The 23,603-nt window shown below is 40.2% G+C and overlaps 1 protein-coding gene across 2 annotated transcripts in view; it reads right to left on the minus strand.

The window, feature by feature from the left end:
* The window catches only part of ift80 (intraflagellar transport 80 homolog (Chlamydomonas)), a 45,028-nt gene that overhangs the window by 6,403 nt on the left and 15,022 nt on the right, over positions 1–23,603 (minus strand). For both annotated transcript variants that reach the window (XM_088428326.1, XM_088428327.1), the window contains exons 9-15: positions 8,274–8,453; positions 5,248–5,366; positions 4,065–4,139; positions 3,441–3,604; positions 3,287–3,351; positions 619–754; positions 376–523 (exon numbers count right to left, since the gene is read on the minus strand). In XM_088428326.1, the coding sequence (XP_088284452.1) occupies positions 376–523; positions 619–754; positions 3,287–3,351; positions 3,441–3,604; positions 4,065–4,139; positions 5,248–5,366; positions 8,274–8,453 (887 nt within the window). The remainder of the gene's footprint in view (positions 1–375; positions 524–618; positions 755–3,286; positions 3,352–3,440; positions 3,605–4,064; positions 4,140–5,247; positions 5,367–8,273; positions 8,454–23,603) is intronic.

A 23,603-nucleotide genomic window follows, 5' to 3' on the forward strand; every position in this document is an offset into this window, starting at 1 on the left:
TAAGAGCAAATGAATTGGAACATGGAGCAAAATACTGCTCAAATGTGTTATAGGGTCTTTCTTCCGTTTCTTGTTACATTTTATACAGTTGCATGTTGTCATTTGTGATGCCATTTTCCAGAATAAATGCCATCTAAAAGTGTCCTTGTTGGTAAAACTATTGCTAGAAAAACCCATCGGACAGCTGACACATAGTGAAACCAAATAACCCTCATTGACTCTTATAACATATTTTTGAGTTAGCGATAGCATCAGTGCTCATGTGACAGAATTGTGTCAGAACATGTCATAACAACTCTTAGGTATTCAATGAGAGCGTTATTCTTCATTGCAACGTCAACTGAAAAACAAATACGAGCAAAGTTTAAGTCTTACCTGCCATCCTTTGTGTATAGTGTTTTTGGAAGCAGCTCCTTGTCGATGAAGACGGCACTGGGGTAGTACCACACTGTGAACTGGTTGTCTTGGACACCGCACAGGATGTTTGCCACACTGTTCCAGGCCATGCTGTGAATCATGCTTCCTACCACACACATATAACAGCCTTGTTAGTTGACAGCACACACATAAAAAATAAATAAACAAAAAAGGAAAGGCACGTTCGGGCGAACTGTTTACCAATTTTGCAGATTTTGGGCTCGCGCCCGAGGTGCCGCACGGAAGTGAGGTAAAGGTCCCGGTTCTTGTCGATCAAAGCGATCTTCCTTTCGGTGGACGGGCCGCACTGATCCAGAGCTATTTCCACCACCTCTAGCTGGATGCGGAGAGAAAAAACACACACGCTTACGGAAAAGACGTGAGTGACAGAAGGAAGACATCGGTTTGCGCTGTGACCTCAAGGTCTTCTTGCAGAGCGCGCGCCGGTTTAAATAAATAAATATATGCTAGTTTATATTCTATTACAATGAGTGTCAAAGTATGGAACGAGCGGTAGTGGTACACTCGCACCCGCTAGTGGTTGGCCCAAAAAATAATGAAGCACAATTCAGTTGTATTTAACTTGTACGTCCAATAGATATGCATTTACATTTTTTTCCCAAGTGTTTGGCTGAAGAAGGATCTAATGTGTGGAAAAAAAAAAAAGGAACTATTGTAATTGTTTACATACCTAATCAATTTGTGATGGATTATAATTAAGTGCTAAAGTAATCAATCACTGGTTCTAAAGTCATAAATTACTTTAGAATCTGCAGGACTAAAGTAAGTAATAAAACGTTCTTTAGTACCTAAAAACTTCAATTACTTTTGTGCCTAAGTATCCAAACTCATTGATTGTTTACTAGCAGCAATTTGTAGCCAAACATTTGAAGAAGAAAATAAAAAAATAAAAAAATAAATATTAAGTACCTGAGATTGAATGTCTAGACTGTTAAACGTAAAACTATGTCTTTTGGGATTGAATGAGTTAGGATTGTTTTATTTATTTATTTTTTTTATTAGTACATTTTAATATAATCTTTACTTATGCAGTTTTATTTCTCTTGGTTTTAAAAGTTATAAACTTCAAAATGCATTTTACAATGAATTATAGTAATTTACAGGTTTTATGATGGAAAAGAAACAAAAACATTTGTCTTAACTGTTGGTCCTTACAGTTAAACAGCAGTTATTTTGGATTTGCGAGCCAGATCTCTCAAGTGGATTACTCCATCTAGAATGCAAGTTCTGTCATTGTAACTGCTGTAGTAGGCATTTTGAATACATAGCGGCTGGCCGAAGGGAGCTGTAAAATCTAAAATTGACAAACCATATCGGCACGATTCACGAGATGGCCAGACACACTATTTTTGTTGTGCCACTCCCGCCGGAAAATATGCTACTTCACGCTCGACTGGGATACGCATGGTTGCAATGGCGGGCGAAATAGAAGATGAATGGATAGATGGTAAGTGATAAAAATTCCCACAACCCAGGGAAAGATGTCTTTCTTATAAAATTACACCAGGTACTAAACATGAAAGAGCAAGATTTTTATGCATTACTCAGGGAAGAAAAAGTATTTTCAGAATTCCGACAATTTGACTCACCTGTGGTGAAATCCTTGTGATTTTTTTTTCTTCTCTAAATACAACATTCTGATAAATATTGCATTTGTGGAGTATGCTTTACGCAGCAAAATCCCATCTATTTTTATCATCTCAAGGACGGCAATGTTACCACTTTTTATCGACTAAAAATGGCATCGCAGTTGCTGAGGAATCAGGTAACACACGCTTATTTTTCGAGTTTGGTTTATGCAACATAAAAACCATACATTAGAAAGCTCAGTCATGATTGGTTGTTAGCTACTGTAAAATCATTTTCAGGTGACTGCCGGGGACAAAATGGCTGCACCCCGAGGGGGGAAAAAACTTTTTTTTTTGAAGTCTATATAAATGACGCAATCAAATCCAAGTGTTTTTATCCAGCTGGGGAGAAGCCATTTTGTCTGCGGCAGTTGCCTGAGAATGACACTACTGTTGCTCAGGGACCAACCAATCGCAGCTCACCTGTTTTCTGTGTTTAGTCATGTAACACGCACGAGCTGAGTTGTGATTGGTCGTTTCCTGAGAAACCGTTCAGTCATTTTCAGTCAACGGCACGAGGCAAAATGACCACCCCCGAGTCCACGAATTCTATATCAAACATAAAATTGTGTTCAGACTACAGAGGTTGCATAGAATGTATTATTCTAGTTGACTTCCCCTTTAAATAATTTTGTGTGCTATAAAGTCAATTTGTAGTATAGTATGCGAAAGAAAACAGATAATAAAAAATATAAAAATATTAAATAATCTGTTTGAGGCAGGCATGGGGCCATATGCAGACCGTCAAGCTTTTCAATCCGGCCCACCGAACTCGAACATTATCAGTCAGGAGGAGAATATAATAATGTTAATATCCTGAAGGACAGTGGACATATCAGTGCTTTAAAATATTCTGTCAGCATTAAAAAAAAGCTTTATTTGTTCATTTAATTTTCCATTGTTGTAAGCGTGATTTTAATAAATAGATACATGGGACGTGAATAACACTATTGTAATGCTTTTGTTAACTTTCTATTGCTATATCCCACATTTTTTTCCCTATCATGGGGTAGATTATCAAAACTCCATCCATCTAGTCCTGGTTTGGTCCTTTAGCCTAATTTTAGAGCCCTTTGTGACCCCCAAGTCAAAGTTTGCACCACCCCCGGTTTAAGGTGTACTCCTTTATTTTGAGCACCGCGAGATTGCATTTCTTCTGTTCATACTAACAAAAATAAACTCAAGCGCAACAAGTCCCTCCCGCCAATGAATTTGCTTACCTTGTGAGTCAAAGACTTTCCGTCACCGAGAGGTTTGCCGGTCAAGGCGTCAAACAGAAGAATGACTAGTGAGCATAAAAATAAATAAATAAATAATTAGTGCCAATGAGCATTCAAGTGTGTACAATCACATTCGAGACATCCGAAGTCTCACCTTTTTCATCGCTCTTGTCACGGATGGCGACGGTGTCGTTACTGAGCGAGACGCATTGAGCGTTTAGCACGTCGGCCCTCATACCGGGAAATTTAGGAGAGGAGATGAGTCGGCCCTCGTAAGAGAATATATACAAGCCTGCCCCGTCCACCAGAAGAGCATGTCTGAATGGCAGCGAGAGAAGGGAGTTTGCGGGGAATGTAAGAGGATACCGCGAGTAGACTTTTATACGGATGCGGTGCGGCTGTTCATCTAATAAACCAGATGGTCATTAGGTAGAGGATTTTTATGCACGTTAAAAACAACATCGACTTACTCGGCGTGGACGCTGGAGGATCGGCTGTGATTATTGAATGACAAGTAATCTATTTAGCAGTATGATGAGTGTCAGAGACACTGCACTAGAGCTACTCCATTTTAATCTGATTTTCCCCCAGCGGTTACGCTATCAGACTTATTATATGACATATTTTGGATAAGCTATAGCGCAGCTCCCGCGCATATGTGTGTCCATGTGTGTGTGTGCGTGGTAGGAATGAAGCCGGAGAGAGGCTGTGAGGCGATCCAATGACCGTCTCCCGCTCTCCTGTTCCACTCCTTGCCGGGATTAAGCGTGCGGCTCACCTCTCCGCTTGCAGAATGAGGCTGACTGTTCCTTCCTTCAGGTCAAATATGAGGGGAGTGTTCCAGTTCCGTGTGCTGGTACAAACAGAACACACAAATATGCGTTCCTATCATTCTTTGCAAAAGCAGACATTCAAGTGAAAACGGACACAGAAAAGAAGGTCGAGAATGGAAGCGGATGAGTGAGTAGAAGTGTTTGATATTTCGTGCCATGTGACCATTTTGTGGTGCAAAATAAGCTTGAGGACCGCTGAACTGTGCAGAAACTACAGTGCTTTTTTTCTTATGTTAAAAAGAATATGCACCGTAAATTTTAGATTATAACCCGCTACTTTTTTCTTAACATTTGAACCCTGCTGTACCATCTTTCTGCATCGCAGAATGCACCCATACATTTGGCCTTCATTTTGGATAAAAAAAAGTGTGTCTTATATTTGGGGAATCACAGTATGTTTTCCACAACACGGGGGGAGTTTGGAAAAAACATCCAGGATGAAAAAAAAGTGCTTTTTTTTCCCTTTACTCTTTCAGTGCCAAGCATTATCTGAAAAGGCGACCCCTTGATTTCGAGCATTTTGACGCAACGTTCAAGGCCGACAGAATATTTTATTGTACGACTATGTAGACATCGGTGGTACTGTATGAAAGATCGGATTCCATTCTTAGAAAAAGAAAGTAAGATTCTACATTATTCCAGTCTTTATTTATCACTATTTGAAAACAGGTCATTTGAGTGACACCAAGCTATTTCAAACAACACACTTTGACACAAGTCAGTAGCATCTCAACAGTCCTTCCCTGGAAAGTACTGAAAGAATGAATATATGCATTTGCGGGCATGCCTCAACTTTGGGCATCAGTCGTAGCTTTGCAGTCATTAGAATGAAATTAACTATCCAAATACTATCCACATCTTTTAATCAAGCGAATACAAACTGGCGAATACGATATAATCACTTTTATGTACTTTTCAAGCAACGTGCTTTGACTTCCTTTTTAAGTGAAACAGCTTTGAGGATGAGGAGCGGCATTTTGGTTTGGCGGCGCATCATGTATGAAATGATGTCCATATAAGGCGGCTTATGTTAACTCTCAAAGCGGAGTAACATTATATTCCAGAGGAAATGGGTGAAAAATGACGGCTGAGGGAATAGAGGATGCGCCGAGTGAGTGAAGTGCTCACTTATAGATGTAGCACTGAAGGGATGTGGCGACTACCAGGTGCCCAAAAGCCAGCGAGGCTTTGATGACGCGATCTCTGAACTCCAACACGTCCACCGCATCGTTCATCACATTCCTCACCTGTGGAAAAAAATATATCGAATGGCACATGAAAGATTGGCGCAGCGCACGTAAAATATTTTATTTACATACACGGGAAGCAGTCTATCATATATCCAAGCATATGTAGGCTAACTGTGGTCAGAGAAAGACATTTTTACCTGCTCGGAATGTGTGCACGCATGTACTGATGTGCTGCCGTAGATAAATACTTCCCTAGCAGCTCCCTCTGTGAATGAATGAAAGGGCCTTTTCCAGCGCCAGGTGAAAGGTGGGGTTATTTTTACAGCTTTACAAATCTTCCTCTTCTGCCTCCCCCCAGCGAGCCAAATTTACAAGCAAGAATTAAAAAAACAACAACAGCTGACCGCAAGGTGGTAAATTTAGCTGGCTGATTCACAAACCACTGGCAGATGTGCACGTTTCAAGCGGCCTGTGAGGAGGAAAGGAGGAGGAGGGAGACAGAAAAAGTGCCTGCCAGGCTGAAAATAAGTGGCCGATGACCCGCGTTTGTTTGGTTTACACAAACTGCACTCAGTAAAGATGCCCGGTCTTGTTTTTTTCTAGGTGTGTGTCCCTTTCTATGGACATTTGGGCGTGTTAAGTGCGTGTAAATGCTACTTTGTGGTAAAGCTTGACTTTAAACAGTATAAAATAGTAGAGCAAAGGGAGGCAGCTAGACAGGGTAGCCATTGTCATTGCAAGGCTCCTTGGCAAACAGGCAGGGGCCAACTATAATATATGGCTGCAAGTAGCCAGTTTTTTTGCATACGTATGCAAGTGAAGCACGCATACCCAACATTAGGTACACAAGCACATTGTAATGGCAAGCCGTACATAAGCGAAATAAAAAAATATTCATCAAGATGATAATGCTCAATTGTGACAGATATAACGCGACGGCATTTTGGGGTGACAACAATTCAATTGTTTTCACAACAGTGTAGGAAAACGGAAAGAAAGATGTTCTCAGTTTTTCTCAATAGTGGGGCGCAGACAACCCTATGAAAAAGGCTTTGTATTTGCCATGTGAAAAGTAATTGCAATCAAATAAGAATTGGCATACATGGTCTGCACGATTATGTAAACGGTAAATGGACTTTCACTTATATAGCGCTTTTCTACCTTGGGTACTCGAAGCGCTCTGCGCTAAATAGTCATTTACCTACTGATGACGCAGCATCAGGAGCAACTAGGAGTTCGGTGTCTCGCTCGAGGACACTTCGACATGGTCTTGATGGTCAGGGGACCGAACCCACAGCCTCTCAGCTGGGAGACGACCACTCTACCACCAAGCATATTACTGTCATCCATACCATGACTTGGAAGGAAACGCCTTAAGCTGACTAGTGTTTTTTTTTTTTTTATACCAGTATTTGTGGCATTTGAGTATAACTTTACTACAATAAACTACGACGTACAGTATACAGATTGCATGTACATATAAGTTTGTCCCACACTGTAGAAATGGAGCTCATAAAGAGAGGATATTAATTTCCCAATAGGTAAATAAAATTGAGATGGATAACGTGTTTGATTCAAGAATGATTTATTTTTTCTCTGATTTCTGTCATTTTCTATGAAAGCACACTTATTCCTAGGGCTATCCCGATACAGACAGATCATGTTTTTCTGGCTCCTCTGGAAATTGCTTCACTAATGAAAATGTGCATCTGTATGAAAGATAATGAAATAAAGGCATACAGCGTTTTGAAAAGAAGTCACTACAGCACAATTTAGAAATCTACTGTTACTGTCACGGTAAATTATATTTGCTTACAGTTGCAGGAATACATTGTTTAATGTTCTACTGCATTTCAAGCCCTATAAGGCGCACCTTCAATGAACAGTCTTTTTTAAAACGGTTTTCACATATAAGGTGCAGCGCATTGTAAGGCGCATAGAATAGATGCTACAACTGAGGCTGAGGTTGCATTATGCATCCACTAGATGGAGCTACGCTAAAGGCAATGTCAACAAAACAATCAGGTAAGTTAGTCAAACTTTAAAAATAGAATATAAGTATTGTCTCAACTCTGTTCACTCCCAAAATGAATAAACGGCTTATTTTATAAGATCACTGCCAAGAAAAATCAAGAGTTTAAACAAATATAATTATGATTCATTTAAATATTCAACTTCATATTTTCTGTCATATTGCAACCAAAAAACTTAAAATATATTGTTTTGTTGATTTTAAAAATATTTCTAGATTTAAGCATAATGTATATAACGTGTCAAAATTTCAAACAGGATGTTATACCTGCAGAAATCTTGTTAAAATCTTTCTTACACACTTAAGTGCCTTCAAATACTCCCATTCAAGAACCACAGGTATTAAGTCCCATAAAACTATTCCTCTCTTAAGTCAACCATATTACTGAAGGAAATAAATTAAGGAAATAACTTGTGTTTTTGCCTTTACATTTTACAATATATTTTGTCGCACATGAATCTGACTTTTACGTCATCCATCATATAGTGGGGCGGGCCCCCTTGGAGGGGCGTGAGGCAATGGCAGGGGGAGTGCGGATGACCGCAGGAAAAAGACTTTGTTTTTGCCTCGTGGAGTCTAATTGCAATAAAATAAGGATTGGCATCTTTTTATTTTTGTGTAACGCATTTTGATGCACTTTTTTTTTTTTTGGTCATAGTTCAACCTCTAAACCTGTAAACACTGCAAAAAGTAGTTAACAATTGTTGAAATTTGATTTATATTGCTGCGGCGCTATAAAGCAAGGGCGGTGTCTGTTGGCATACAAATGGATACAACAATTCTGCACTCTACTCTTTTGTTCAACCTTGGAAAAGGCCTGTGCTTATTATCAATGTCAATGAGGAGGTTTTAATATAGCTGTTGCGTTGAATCTCATTAGATTAGTCAGCCGGACCGAATGAGGTGTCCGTTGAGCGTACACGTTTCTCTACCTGCATGCTTTTCCTCTTTGTAAGCGTGATCATAAAGTTGTTCCACTCCCAGTGCTGCTCCACCACATTGGCAAAGATGACATGGCCGTTCCCACAAGCCCCAGCCACCTGCGTGCCGTCAGCAGACCAAGCCAGGCTGAACACGCTGCCCGTGTTGGGTTTCTCCAAAGCGTAGGACCACTGCAAGGAGAGGAGGAATATCATCATTAACAATGATGACCGCAAACGTGCGTCTCTTTTGGGAGCCCTTGGAAGCAAATCGACGTTTATAGAGGAGGTGTGCGCCGTATGAGCGAGAGCAGATACCCGTGCGCATAATGTAAACTCTGCTGGAAAGAAGTCCCAGTCAGTCAATCAGCGAGCCGTGATGAACTGTGAGACATTGAAGGAGCGCTCGGCCCTGCCAAGTCCAGCAGTTGCGCTCGTAAACATACGCTCTGCTATCCTCATCTATCACACATGCAGGGTGCAGGCAGAAAGGCAGGAACAGTGGGCTGACTGACAAATCCTTGTTTTGTTTTTTTCAAATAGGAAATGATTTAGTGGAGAAGCCTAAGGGAAGAGCAGCTCGATATAGGTGTCACATGTCAGAAATATTAACATCCTTTAAATATCCAATACGAAGCTCGCTTTCCTTGAGACAGCGCTTTGATCAATCAGTTGATGAAAACTAAACAAATGTTAGGGCTGCCGAGCAGAAAGCACGAGCTGCGGACGAGGTATCGATCAGCATTTATGTTGATGTTTTGTCCAAAACACAAACATAATTGATCATACTAACCAGGTAAAGATGGACAAGTATATTGGAGCATGTAAACATAAACCTAAGGAGAACAAGGAAAGTCATAGCTATGTATAAGGCACAAAACCAGGGGTTGGGGGCGCTATAGCGCTGTCGGAAATCCGTGTAGCCCCAGCGTTGGGTTTACATTTGTGATTACTTTGATAACGTTAAAAAACATGAAAACATCTAGTCCATTAAAAAAAAAAAAATAATCATATGCACCTTCACTAGTCTAAAGGCGTTTTTCTCATTAATATTTTGAACTATACAAAACCATTATAATTACAATTTTTGAGATGCATTTTAATAGGATGAATTGCATTGATTTTCCTGCAATTTTTGCAACATTCCGTTGAGCAGGGTCAAACTATGTCAGCAAACAGAAAATTCTTTGTTGACTTGTGTTTCACCTCAAGACAGTAGGTGGCGGTATAGTCCAGTTAACGGCTATGTCTTAAAGTGTTATCATTACGTCACAGACCACAAAGATAGACCATACCATTTGTCAAGTTTTTGTGGGTGTAATTCAATTCTTCCTACATATGTATGGATAGAACTGATGCCACTGAACAATTTGAATGGTTGAAGAAAAAAAAATATTCATAAATAACATTTTTATTATTATTATTTTATGACTATTGTATATTTTTCGGCTTTTTAAAGCATTTACAAAACAAGGGGAACAAATGATATGTTTATAGTTTGCAAAATGTGTGCACAAGGGTTAAACAAGGTTGTCAATTGAGGTAAAACAAATGAATGTTTTTCTTTGCTTTCCAATGCTAGATCCACATGCTAAATCCAATGCTAGCATGCGCAGCTTTCTGTGTACAATACGCCTTTATTCGCGCTCTGTGTGGTCGCTGACTGACGACAGTTGTGCCAGGGTTTCCTCACCTGTCCAACAAGCAGACACCTTGAAAACTTCAACCGCTAAGGAGCAAAAGCCCTCCTAGTAGCCTAAACGTAACTCTTTTCTTGCAACGGAGGGCGGACAAGTGCGGCTCAGCGGGCCAAGAGTGGAGAAAAGAACCTCAGTGTGTTCGCCGTCTGATATGCACGCAGCTGCGGGACGTGAGGAGTGGCCTTATTTCCTGTACGTTGCCTTTTGACGGGGCTAAAAGGTAACAGTCATAGCTGCTTTGATCTCCTCTGGTCTGCCTATTCCTCAGCTGGTTGCCCTTCCCATGTAGTTAATGTCATATTGGAACCAAAAATAGTTGCTCCAAAAATAAGAACTGCGCTTGCAATGTGGACAAGAGAGAGTTTGTGAAACTTAAATGAAATAGTGTTGTAATTGCGCTGCCCTCCCCTTTTCCCCCCACGGCCTACAACTCCTGCCCTGCTCACTCATCACAGCAGGGGCTATTTTCCTTCTTCATATTTTTGTGACGTTCACAACATGAGCGGGGTTGTGCTCGGGTTGGGGCCGGCTCGGGCAATAATGAGGAACGTCATTTATTCTGCAGCTAACGTCTTGAGATGGCCCACTCTGTGTTAAAACACCCAAGGGGGAAAGGGGAAGGGATGTCTTGATGGATGCAGCTGAATGAGTCCACCAGATTGTAATGAAGCAGGACATGTGATACCTGCCAAAAAGGAGCGCTGCTGGATTCACGCTTACCTAATGCTTTTAACACATTGAGCCGTTTTACTCCTCACATTGAGCCGTTTTACTCCTCTAAGAGTCAGCCAACACGCCGGCATATGAGTGAGTGTGCGTGTAAAAAGAGAAGAGGGGTTGTCTTATGTGTGTATAATATTTATGTGCATACGTGACTATCTGTGAAGAGTAGATTTGGCCAACTGAAGTATTGAGATTAAATAAAGGTGAAAAAATGAGACTTACTTGGGGAAAAAAAAAAGTGAGGTGTATTCACAAACCAATTTCACAATTTTGCCACTTGCTGTCGAAATAAAGTGGCAAAACAGCCACCGCCTGAGATGGATAGAAACAACTGGATTTTTCTGCTTAAAGGGACACTGTGTAAGCTTTAGACCGTTTTTCATTACAGACATTTACCATTGTCCGTAGCTATCACTGACCTGGCAGCCTGATGGCTGCACCCGAAATAATGAATTATTTCTGTTTTATGTATGATATTTATCTAGTCTAAAATTTTGAAAAACCTTATATTTTGAAAACTGGATTTTCTTGGGTTTGTTTTGGTGACGAGCGCCAAAATTTCACTCACAAAGAAGTTAAATAAGTAAAAAACAGGCGTCTTTGTGTAGGGGGAAAAGGCCCAGTTGAGAGACAGGTGACGAGCCTACAACTTCAAAAAATAAGAAAGTTTTTAACAGGCATTACCAGGAGTCCTACTCGAAATAATGACTTCTCACAGTAAGGACTTTGAGCACTACTTCGTCCAAACAGGCAGTAGCCTCAAAAGTATTTTCGAGACTCCCGACATCCCACCTCTGTGAAGAGTGAAACAGGCTGAGGTCTTCCAATAGTTTGCCGTTAATGGTTAGTTCACATTTTATGTGCGCTTTATATCTCCTCCCCCAGTCCAAGATTAAAATCTCAATCGTTGACCGGCCTATGGTGATAAAAAGCTTGGGGACCCCTGGCGTAGCAGGATGTGTGTAATGAAAAGGCGGGATTTCAACAATGTCTGGCTTTGTGTGACACGACAAGGGATAACTCAATATTACAGAAATATGGTAGAGCCCTGAGGAGAGCGCAGAAGGCTGCAGAGGACGACTGACACGTCCATCCCATCTAATTGCGAGATTGATAGACAAGGTCATAATATTGCTCTCCAACTTGGTCCCAATGCAAATGGACTGTAACATATACAGCTGTGTGTCCTCAAATTCAGTGAAAAAAATATAATGTAAATGATAAAACTATCAATATTTCTCCTTAATATCAATTATTTATCTACAATTCGGTCATTTTTTTAAATAATTACAAAGCATTGAATTATAGGATGTTTCATTATATATATATATATATATATATATATATATATATATATATATATATATATATATATAATGTTGGGCGGGGGAGTCCCTTTTGCTGGTCACCGAACCCCTCGTGTTTCCATAATGGGCAGCTTTGTGGCCAGAGAAGGTGACAGACATGACGTGTAGTCCAGCCATGAGGAGAGAGCCAAGGCGGGGGACCCCTCAAACTCACAATGAGCTCATAGACATAGAGAACGTATATAAAGCGTCGCATGTAGACAAACATACACACACACACACACACACACACACAAGTGTTTGTGCCGAGGCAGAAGACTACGTCTTGTAGTCCTGCACTTGAGATTGAGACTAGAGCAGGGGGAAAAAAAAAAAAAAAACGCCCACGCATACATCCAGTGTGTTGACACATGTGTGTTAATGTGACTCAGACCCACATACGTTAGTCGCATGAAGGTGAGAAACCCTGGAGTGCTGAGCTGGAAAAATGAACCTCTTGGATGCAGCATGAGCACATTTCTTCATTAGCCATATTTGATAGGGGATCAGTCGTTTCTACGAACTTGAGATAGAGAGCACGGGTGTCAAACATAAGGCCAGGGGGCCAGATATGGTCTGCCTCATCATTTTATGTGGCCCGCAAAAATCAAGCAAGGCAACTTCCATGATTGCTTAAATCTAAGACTGGTGCATATCATTCTGTATGATGCTGAGACCACAATAAATACCTATTCATGGGTTGAGTAAAACTTGCTTAAATGCTGCTATTAACTAGTTAGCAACTACTGTTAATGCATCCCTCAAAACCTCAAATTCATGATTGAACTCAATTTCAAATGGTCAATTTTATAATTGTATAGGAGAGAATTGTTTAGAGAGAAGTGTTTTGTCCCCCAAAGAAATTGTAAGCATGACAAGCCTATTATGGCGTGTTTATGACCTTTTTAACTGGAAAAGATTAACAAAGTTGTTTTGTGTTTTTTGTGCCACTCAACTACTGTCCTAGCAACAGTGTGGATAACACAGAGATCATTTTGACAATGTTGTCATCTTACAGGTATATACGTACTTAAAAACGAACAAACAAAAAACACAACCAAACGATTTTTTTTTTGACCAGATTCTTATAACAGTACCAAGATTATTGTAAGGTGCTGTATTTCCACTGTTAACACAGGCAGGAGTCATGAGACTCTGCCTTTTCTCCATTGTTGGACGACAGCCATACCCAAAAGAACGCGGTCTGTTTAAAGAGCCCCCAAAGATGGAACGTGCATAGAATCAGTATTTACAATTTTTATTCCAGACATCAACATTATTGGATTAAGGCATCAACAATTTATCAAACAATTCTTTGACTCTTCCCCAGTCTAAAAGACAAAATGTCCAAAGTTTGGGATGTTTTCAGACTTAAAAAGGAAGATAAAGTTCAATGTGTACTACAAGAGCACGTCTCTAATAAGGTAACACTAAGTAACACGACAATGTTGGACGCAGACATTATGTTTTATGCAAATGAAAAGAACATATTGTAATGTCCTCACCAGGAGTCCAAGAAAGACACAATAACTTTATCAAAACGAATGATAAGAAAACAAGCGCGTGATGCGCACAATTGAGCTGACAAAGGCCAAAATTAACAGAGCGTTTAATACGCAGACTACTTTACTCTCATTCGCTGACACCCGCGTCACTCACTCGGCCAGGCCCCGCCTTTTAAAGGTGCGGTGTGTAAATCATAAAAAAGACATACATTATTTTCTTTATAATTTTAGATCAAATTAGTTGCTCTTATTTCTGTTTCGTCCCTTTGACACGGTGAAAAACTGTTATGGCCTGTATAGGTCCAAAGGGGGAGGGGATGGCCTGGGCTGAGATCAGGCCGGGAAGGGGTTAATGACACGTCTTCGCTAATAGCTCCCAGTGGAGCTATATGCAGTTTGAGACTAATTATGTTTTAGGCATTAAATATGTCTGTCAGCAAGCACTCACCACTTCCCCGTGCACTGACGCACACAACAAAATGCTAATCGGACGAAAGGTCAAGAGACCTCCCCGCCTTTGATTTTCTTGATGCCCTTCATCTCTGCCACTGCTGTCACGCTGAAGAAAATAGTTTGAACTGCTATTAGTGTTAATGGGTCAGCTCCTCTAATTCTGCTTTGAGTACATGTCCATCTAGCTTGACTCTAACCTGAAGAACTGTTAAGTGTTTTAACGTGATAAAACTGGGTGTGGATTTTGTCTTTTTGACCTTCTTTGGTCAATAAATAAATGACTGCTGATTGCTCCCTTAAAACTCCTGAGGATGAAAAATTCAAATGAGCATATGTTGTTATTAATCAAGATTCTTGTATTATTCAAAGCTCCTGAAGAGCTGACTGACAACATTATGATGCACAAACACCAGTAGATGGCATCGATGTTCCATTTTAGATATAAGATCATCGGCAACACATGAAGTCAAAATGCTCTAAAAAGGCGAGAATTGAATATAATAATCCTTTACTTTTACTTTACCCATTTACAGAAGTAAAAGGTTGATATGTCTATAATCAATTTGATCATTATTTTTCATGTAAAATCAATACTTCAAAAACCGGTGCACACAGGTTTATTCCTTACCACTCTTAATTGAATCAGCCGGAGACATCATAATATTAACACGAGCCTCTCCGTTTTGGTAATATTCCTGTGTGTGAAAAAGGATGGACTCGGATGTTGGTTCAGTCTGCTTACTTCTTTTATTGAAAATAATGCTGAAACAGCCTCAGCTGACATGAGCTGCTGTTAGTTGCAACAGGCATTGGCTGCTAAAAGCCAAATGACTTCCGCCTTCTAAGTTCGTCCTTTAACGTTAATTATTCTAAGAAAGAATACGGCTGATATAAAAATTTCCATCTGTGGGTCAAAACTATCTTTAAATAGCTTTTGCTTTATCCAGGACACATTTGAGGTAAATTTTGTATGATCCTCTATAATAACAACAAAAAAAAGGTCAGTAAAAACATGATTTACTTGTCAGAAATAAAATAAACAAACAAACATGGAAGAGAGGGATTTCTGGAAAGACCAAAGCACATCTAGGTTAAAGAAGAGCTACGTTACTTGTTAGCTGAGCGTTGCGCGACTGGGAGCCAAACTAGTTGGAGGGTTAACAGCCTTACATAAATCACAACAGCTGGACGACTCTCAGCGAAGCCAGCTGGCTTCACTTTGCCTGTGGGGCTGCGCGCACAGGACAGGACCTGGCAGCGCAGGTACAGAGCGTAAATCCTCGGCACACAATAAACACAACGCACATGTGCAAGTGTAATAGACACAAGACATATATACAAGTATCTGGCCATAAACAGACAGCGTGTATGAAAACACTGACACCTAGCTTCTCTTTAAGAACCAAACCGATTCTGTTTGGTGCAAGTGTGAGTTGGACAATTCATAAAAACATTTGTTTTGGGGAGGCTTGGAATGGGGTTTCATCAATCTTTTGGGGAATTATGGGGGCTTGTAAACGTCAGCTTGCTGTGACCCTTCTACTCAAAAAGGGGTTGACTCCAAGGATGAGAATCACCACTGACTATGTTCAGGACTGCGGAGACCTGTTCGTATTTAAACATCTGACAGGGAATGACCTTAGAGCCTTTTTGTCAAGTCCACTTCTAATTATTGCGTGAAAGGAAGTTTTGGGATAACATCTTTATTCTGTGGCTAGCTACTCAATACATACTTCAGTATAGTAATTGCTTCACATTAGCTCAAGGGCAAAAAAATGCAAACCACTTTTGATACTCAACTTGACTTTACATTAGACTTCAACTAAATCAACCAGAACTAATAACTTACTCCGGAGGTTGTTGTTTTTAAAACTTTCAGTTCCTGCAATTTGGAAGTGGAAGATTTTAAAGCACCCCATGCAAGAGATCGTGTTAGAAAAATTGGAAATTTTAGCACAGCGGTTCAAGAGAAAAAATAGAATAAAAGGAAAATAACAATGATGCCCAATAACACTTTTTTTTATATAAAAATGTTACTTAAAAAATTTGACTCAGTTTTGATTCAACATAATGGTAATCAGTTCGTTTCATAAAGGACTGAAGAAATCTGATATTTACTGTCAGGATGAAAATATAAGGATTAGTTTTTGTTTCTTTTAGGTGTCCAATGGATTACTGAATCATCATATATAACTGATTAATTAGATTATTGATTAGATGCCGATTAATCAATTCGGTTTTGTGATTTTGACCCGAGAATGGAATATTTCCATTTCCCCTTGGTAAAATTGTTAAACTCTTCTTAAGTCGTCTCGGAACAGATCATTTTCTGCCAAAAGACATTTCGCCGTTTTAGTTTTATATAAACAATGCAATCCTCATCGTGCTTGTAAACGTTTTTGGGGCTCCTACGGGTCTGTTTTCGCCCAAAACCTTTCAATTGGAGTGGGGGAGAAAATAAAGCTACGTGGGGTAGTACAGTTCTACATCTGTTCAAGTACTCAATATTCAGCACACAAAGTACTACACTTGCCATCTTCAGTGGCACACAACAACAACAAACCAAAGTCTCAAAGTAGAGGAGTAAGAAAGGGGGAGCTCTACAAATGTCCGGAGGATCGACCGGACGCTTGTGACTTTATAGTGGCGCAAGTTGGGAGCTTTGCAAAGGAAAGAGGGGGAGGGGCGCAAGCTAGAGAATAGATGGAGCAGGAGAGAGAAAGCACAAGGGAGTGAGTAAGAGAGGTGGAGAGACAGATAGAAAGGGAGGGAGGGCGAGAGAGTAATGATCTGCACATGGTTTCATGCTGGAGCCTCAACATAGTAACCATAGACACATGCTGGGGCCTCCTGGGACTCATCAGCAAGACACAGCTGTGAGCTGGACAGCAGAATTCTATTAGCACCAACTATGCACACATGTGCTTACAATCTCCTCACACACACGCGCGTGCACGCACACACACACGATTTGGGTATTTGGTGATGTTTTGGCATGTCACAAAGGGTTAAAAACAAACCAGCCCCTTTCCCCAACTTTAACGCCAAGCTTATTAGGTTGAGAAAGTGTCGAGAAGGGACAAAGTAATCACTTGATCAGGTTAGCTCGGTTATATAAACATTGACTTCCAAATTGAATCGGTTCCTTTTCTACGCTCACATCTCAAATCGACTCTGTCCTCCGAAATTAATGTCGATGCAAAATATGCGTTCCAACGCCTCACGCAAATTTGGGATTGAAAAATATAGCAGTGTTGGTGTAAAATATTAATAATATAGCAATCACTAGTTACTTTGCATGATGGTATTCATATGCTACACACAGTCATGTGTTGATTGTGCAATCACTATTGTGTTTCACACAAATTGCAGCTTATTTCTTGGTGCGTTTTCAGGAAACAAGTACTGAACAAAGCCTAAAGAGTTACTAAATGTATTTAGCTATATTTCAGCAGTATAAAGTTATTATTTTGTTGACAATTCTATAAAATAATTTTTAATGTCTAATACTACCGAAAGTCATTTAATACCAGCCATTTTAATATTGTTATTTAGCTTTAACACTTGGGAAAAAAAAAAGGAACTTGAAAACGAAAATAAATAAATAAAAAGTACCTGGGATTGAATGTCTGGAATCTTAAGTAGTACTTTTGGAAACACTTTGTTTTTCTCCCACTTGCCGTCGACTGAAAATGACATCATGCACCCAAGGATCCAGTGACGACCAATCATGCCTGTTATCTGGGTTTGGTAATGTGATGATCACAAGATGAGCCATGATTGGTCAATACATGACCCTAGAGAGAATTGGATGATATTTTCAGTGAACGAGTGGAAAAACGTGTTAATTATCCTTGACAATTATTTTTTTTGTCAAATCAATTACAAACAAAATGTTAGCATTCAACTTAAAATGGCTAAATAAGTTTAGTATGCCTTTAATGTGCGCGGCAGACGATAGGCACAGCATTTTCCAGTCCTAATGGAAGTTGAGTGCCATTGTCTTTGTCAGGGAATATTTTCATGTTCAACTGGTTCAGTATGACAAATGTGGGCCAAACAACCCAGACACTGTCAGTGTCTATTTGGGTGTCAAGAAGTAAGACAAACACAGGAGGAGACCCCCCCCAGTTCTCAATACAGAGCTTAATGAACTCAGCCTTGGCGGCAAAGTTTGAACAGATATACAAGTTGCAAAAGTCCTTTTATCCGGCTGCAATGGTTACCCAGTGACACCCCCCCTTACACCTTTTCATTGCTTCTTTTTCTGCGAGTGTGACATGTTTGTTCAACAAGTGGTGCTTTGTGTTGGCCAAGAATGATGAATTTGCTGGTGGGGCTGAGAAAGTTGAGGGTTTTAAACAGTGGTGAAATATCCCCCCAGAAAGCCACAACATAGAAACAAAGGAGAAATCGACAACTTTTATAGTGCTTCGGCCAACTTTACAAGATGTAACTCCTTTCATCGTCAGTCTTTTTCACGATGCCCTCCGGTTTGGTTTGCAACAAGGTGTGACTCCCGAGAGGGGTAAAAGAAATACCGTCTCAACAAGTGCCTTTTGCAATCCATGGCTCCAGAGCAGCAAGTTGAAATAACCTTCATAAAATCAATAAGAAAAAAAAATGTGTTCCCTCATTTTTCGCAGTTAATGGGGAACGGAAAGGTCCAGCAATAAGTACTGTAATTCCCCAAAGACGCAATATTTTTCTCAAAAATGAAAGCCAAAAGTATGTGTGCACCCTATCAATGATAACAAAGATTTTTTTTTTTTTTTTTGACACCATTCAAGGCATATTGACCTGTCAACCACATGCGCCGTATATTGACGCAAAGATGCTCGTTTTTATTTATCGGCCATATTCTTACTTGAAATAATTACCCTAACGGGACGAGCTACAAGTCAGTTGGCTAAACTCGTGATAGCTCTGGTTGTTATGGCATTATTTTAATAAAAGAAGTGAGCAGACTGTACCAACATCCTGTTCACACATGGGAATATTATTAAAACAGAGAGGATCATGTAAAAAAAAGTTAGGATGTCTCCAGCCGATTCAATGAAGAGTGCACCGGTAAGTGAACACGGAAAGGTATTCCATTTGACTCGTTTATTAATTGCGGTCTTTTGGGATGGAACACAGATGGTGCGCAACTTCGGGTATTTATGACAAAATGAAATAGAGCTGCGTCGCGAGGAAAATAAAAAACAACTACTTGGAGCACATTCAACGTTACAGAGGTGTGGCGTTCACTGACCACTCACAATGCGGGAAATCTGAAACACACTTTACTTAACCCGCAAATATATGAACTTGAATTAGAACAAAAGAAAATATGAAGAATTTACAAAGCTGATATTCTGTTTTGCTATAGTTTTTACATTGTTTCCAAATTGTTGGTATGTCCTATACACGGTGAAATAGAAAATACAGGGATCTGACCCAAACATTAAGTGTGCGTCCTATAGAAAGGTGAATCCTATATTTGGGGAATTACAATAAATTATGCAAAGTAGTAAATCTTTATGATTCGGCTGAAAAAGGCTACCATGAGCTAAATATTGTAAACAACTCCTCTGGAGAGCACGCATACTGGAGAGAGATCAGGAGTCTTAAAATTTTCTTGTAAGAATTTAGATTGTTTGAATCTACTAGTATTCTCTACCTCTGTTCCAGAGAAGTGTTGTTTGTCTGCTGTAGACACCATTTACTGCCACCTATAGTATGGGAGAATATCGGCTGACTGCGGGGGAAAGCCGCAGCGGGTATAAAATGCTGCAAAACGTGCATCTCATTTCTGCGACGAGAGTTCGAGCGTCAGGCATAAACCAAACTTTAGGGGTCAGAAACGCCCCCGCAGAAAAACACGATTGTTTGGCACCAAACAACAACACAAAGTAAAAACTGTTGAAATCTTGAATTTTGGCTGGAAAATAGATAAGTCTAAATGCGGATATTTGAACAATATTAAAACTCGTCAGTGGGGTTGGCGACGCCAAAAGTTGCCGCAAAATAAAACAACGAGGAAAAAAGCGGAATGGCTTTTCTGCTCTCTTCCTACTAGAGAGCAAGTTTGCTGCCGCCAAAAAGTAGAAAGGGGGAGTGCAGAAAGCAAGAAATAGCATGCAAGAGCAACGACTGGTAAGGGGAGGGAGATGGGTGAAGCAAAAGGGAGGGAACGAGAGGGAGAGAGAGGAGTGGTTCTGTACTGTAGCCTGGAGGGGGGGGGGGGGGGGGGGGGGGGGTGCTCCGCTGCTGACTCAGGATTCTCTTTGTTTGACCACGCTCCCTCGCTCTTGCTCTACTTTTCGGTTACACACACTCCCAAGCACAGGCTGCCTTTCTTTCACGTGACGTTGCTTTCCGTCCAACCCGTACTAATTATTTCACTTTGTCTACTCTAGCGTGGACCCTTCTCTCCTGTTTTTCCAACCCCTGATTATGTGTTTCTTTTCCTCACCTCGCACAATAAAAGTCCCCCTTTCTCGTGTGATGAAACCAGATAAATGCGCGCTGACTAATAAATCTGCAGCGGTTTCTTTTGGCGTTTCATGCTCCACCAACAGTGGCTCGCTGCGTGCCGTTTTATTCCCTTCCAGCGGCGGCGATTTCCAGATGTGGCTTGGCGGCTGGTATCAAACCGCCAAAAAGCGGGTCAGGTATACGCGCCCCTAATGGAAGAGTTATTGGAGGAGAAGACAGGGGTGAACGCGAGCATGTCACACAGAATAAGAGGCTACAACGGCCAGAAAATGAGTGAATGCCGGTGAATAGAGAAGAGTCAGCATGCGAAGTCACGTTTGCACCGAGCGGTTCACTTCAGTTCAGTTAGCACTGTCGTGTTGAGGATCGGTAATCTGTTTTTTATTTCCACAATGGGCTGCGGAGAGGGGACGGCCATGTATGTAGCAGCGCGGCACAGTGCGAGGAGCATAAGTGCTTCCAATTCAGGGCTGCAGAAATTAATTGGAGATTTCAAAATAGGTTGAAGAAAATTTTCAGCCTCAATGCTATGTCAATAAAGTTGAGTTGATCTGAATTGAACAGATGATAAAACAACGGAATTCACACACCGAATCAGACCCTGATTTTTCAAAGCCATACACACTCAAAGTCATAGATTCTCAAGGTGATTGTGGCTATGGTGACCCCAAGTGGAGAAAATACTTGCAGAATGCAAGTATGCAAAATGTAGCTTAATTGGATTACTTGACTCTGTTCATTTGTACTTGATTCTGAGCAATACATCAAATTTATTTGATTGAGTCATCATTTTGAAAAATAAAATATATCAAAATGGGCCCAATTGTAGCTGCAAACCTAGTCATGATGTCCTACATTAGGAAATACTGTGCTGATTAACACTTTACTGGGCACAGCAGCCGCTTCCGGCCGATATTCAAAACAGGCAAAAAAACGGCCTTTATTAGGCACAAGTTTTTCTAGTTTTAAGTCCTAAAGAGGCAAGAATTTTTCGGAGTTTCAAGAAATTTAGGGGTACGATAGAATTTAAGCAATGGCTGTTACGGATGTACGTACAGATATATCATGATACATATTGAATCTAATTTTATTGGAGAGATATTTTTCATTGTACATTTGCAGCACTGACAAGTTAATTTAAAAGTATGAAAAATGACAACAAAAAGTCATTGTCTCATTCTCTCTTAAACTGAGCAGGACCTTAAAGAACTTTCCCCAGAGTCAAACCGAATCGAATCGTTCCACTTTCAAATTTAACCGTGTTTGAATCATTTTGCAAACCGCATATTCAAAACCATCTTTTATGGATTGATGCACATCTCTTGAGAGCATAAAATATTTTTTAACTCTACTGTTCGCTTCTTTTTACACATTTACAGTGTTGACCACTCAACGGTAGTGTTTCACTTCATGTGCCGCACCATTGTGGTTTATACCCCAAAGGAGAAGTATGAAAAGGCTCAGTTACAACTTTTGACAATGAGGGGGAAAAAAAACTGTATATAATAAAACAAAAAACTGCACTGCTTGGTGATGGAAACACAGCCTATGTTAAAAAGGTAACAGGAAGAGGGGAAAGATTTTGAGGCTGTGCTATTACTAATCCTCAAGTGACAGCGCAAAGCCGGGCTCACAAAGACCTTGAGAGGAACCCATGAACTCCCTAATAAAAGGGTCAGTAGCATTCAATTAATGACATTATAAGGACCACCTCCACTGACACCTCTTTAGTTTTTCCATTTCATTTTTTTCAGTTTTGATTGGTGCCTAATGATGTCAAATTACAAAATTCTAAATTTGAGCCTCCTAGCTCAAACGGTTTTCAAATACGGACCTTGAGATCTTGGGTGCCACGCCCACTTTGGGGTCCAGGAATTGCACGCTAAATTTAGAACCAAATTTGGAGGCCCTCATCTTTCTTTTTTAAGGCCGGCACAGACCTGTAAATTTCTATATATTTACGTTATGATTCTGTCGATCAGAATCTGCACTCCAAACTATCATAGGTGTATTATTTTGAAAGATACTAAGACGTTAAAATGTGGATTTTTGAATGACACATTACTTTTTTTGGTACATTTTTGGAGTCCATCTATTGGAAATGTTATGTAAAGGTGAGGTTTTAACTGATTCATCGTCAAATTAATAGTATTTTATTACTTTTAATGTGACTTTAGGATGTTGCATTGCTCACTTAATCATCATCATTTGAATGACAGACTAACAGAATTCCTTTATCAACAAATTTCTAGATATACTGTATATTTAAGGATACAAGGCTATGGTATCGATTTATGTGTAGTAAATAATGACGTCAGTGTTACTTGAATGCTGTATATAGTTAGCGTGCATAAAATTATAAGGTTAAAGGAACCTGCAAATACTGTAATAGCCATTTGTAAGACTATTTCGAGCCAAAGTTTGAAGGGCCGTAAATTCGTTGATTGAATTGAGCGGGCCCTAGTTTTAATAATCTTAAATGTGTTTGAAGAACGTGGGAGGGGCAAACCTATATTTTTTTCTAATTGGGGGTTAGAGAAGGCAATAAATGGAGTTTCACATAAGTATACCACAAGATGACTTAGTGGACATATTTTTTTTTTTTTGCCAGAAACCAACATTTTCTGTCAGCAAAGTACAACTTATCTACTTGAATGAGTCGACTTTCTCACATTGAAGAAAAAAAAAAAATCCCCGGTCATGATAACAGTGCTCTTGTAAACCTGAAAATTGTGCAGCGTAAACGAATCATAAAATAGCTAAACTAAACAGAACTTACATTTATGGCATGGTCGTACAGTTGAGTGAGGAGGGGGGGAAAAAAAAAAAAAAAAAAAACAAGTGCCGTGGAAGGGAAAGAAAAAGGGGCGGCGAGAGTATCGGGAAAGGGTTGGGGGTAGGGGCGCAAGTGGGAGATGGCCTGGCACAATGAGTCCTACTTGTTAGCCAGTGGCAGTGTCAGAGATCGTGACAGGGTCCAGACGCTAGACACCAGCTGCAGCGCCTCGTAAATAGACTGCTGTCTCGCAGGCACATTTGCACGGCAGCGCCGGCTGCGCACGCACGCACGCAGCCAGGCATGCGGGCACATGCATATACTATGGGAGGCACACAGACACTGACTTATTGTTTCTC

This window comes from Hippichthys cyanospilos, chromosome 11 (genome assembly GCF_059441005.1).
Source record: "Hippichthys cyanospilos isolate Australia breed blue-spotted pipefish chromosome 11, RoL_Hcya_1.0, whole genome shotgun sequence".
NCBI classification, from domain to species: Eukaryota; Metazoa; Chordata; class Actinopteri; order Syngnathiformes; family Syngnathidae; genus Hippichthys; species Hippichthys cyanospilos.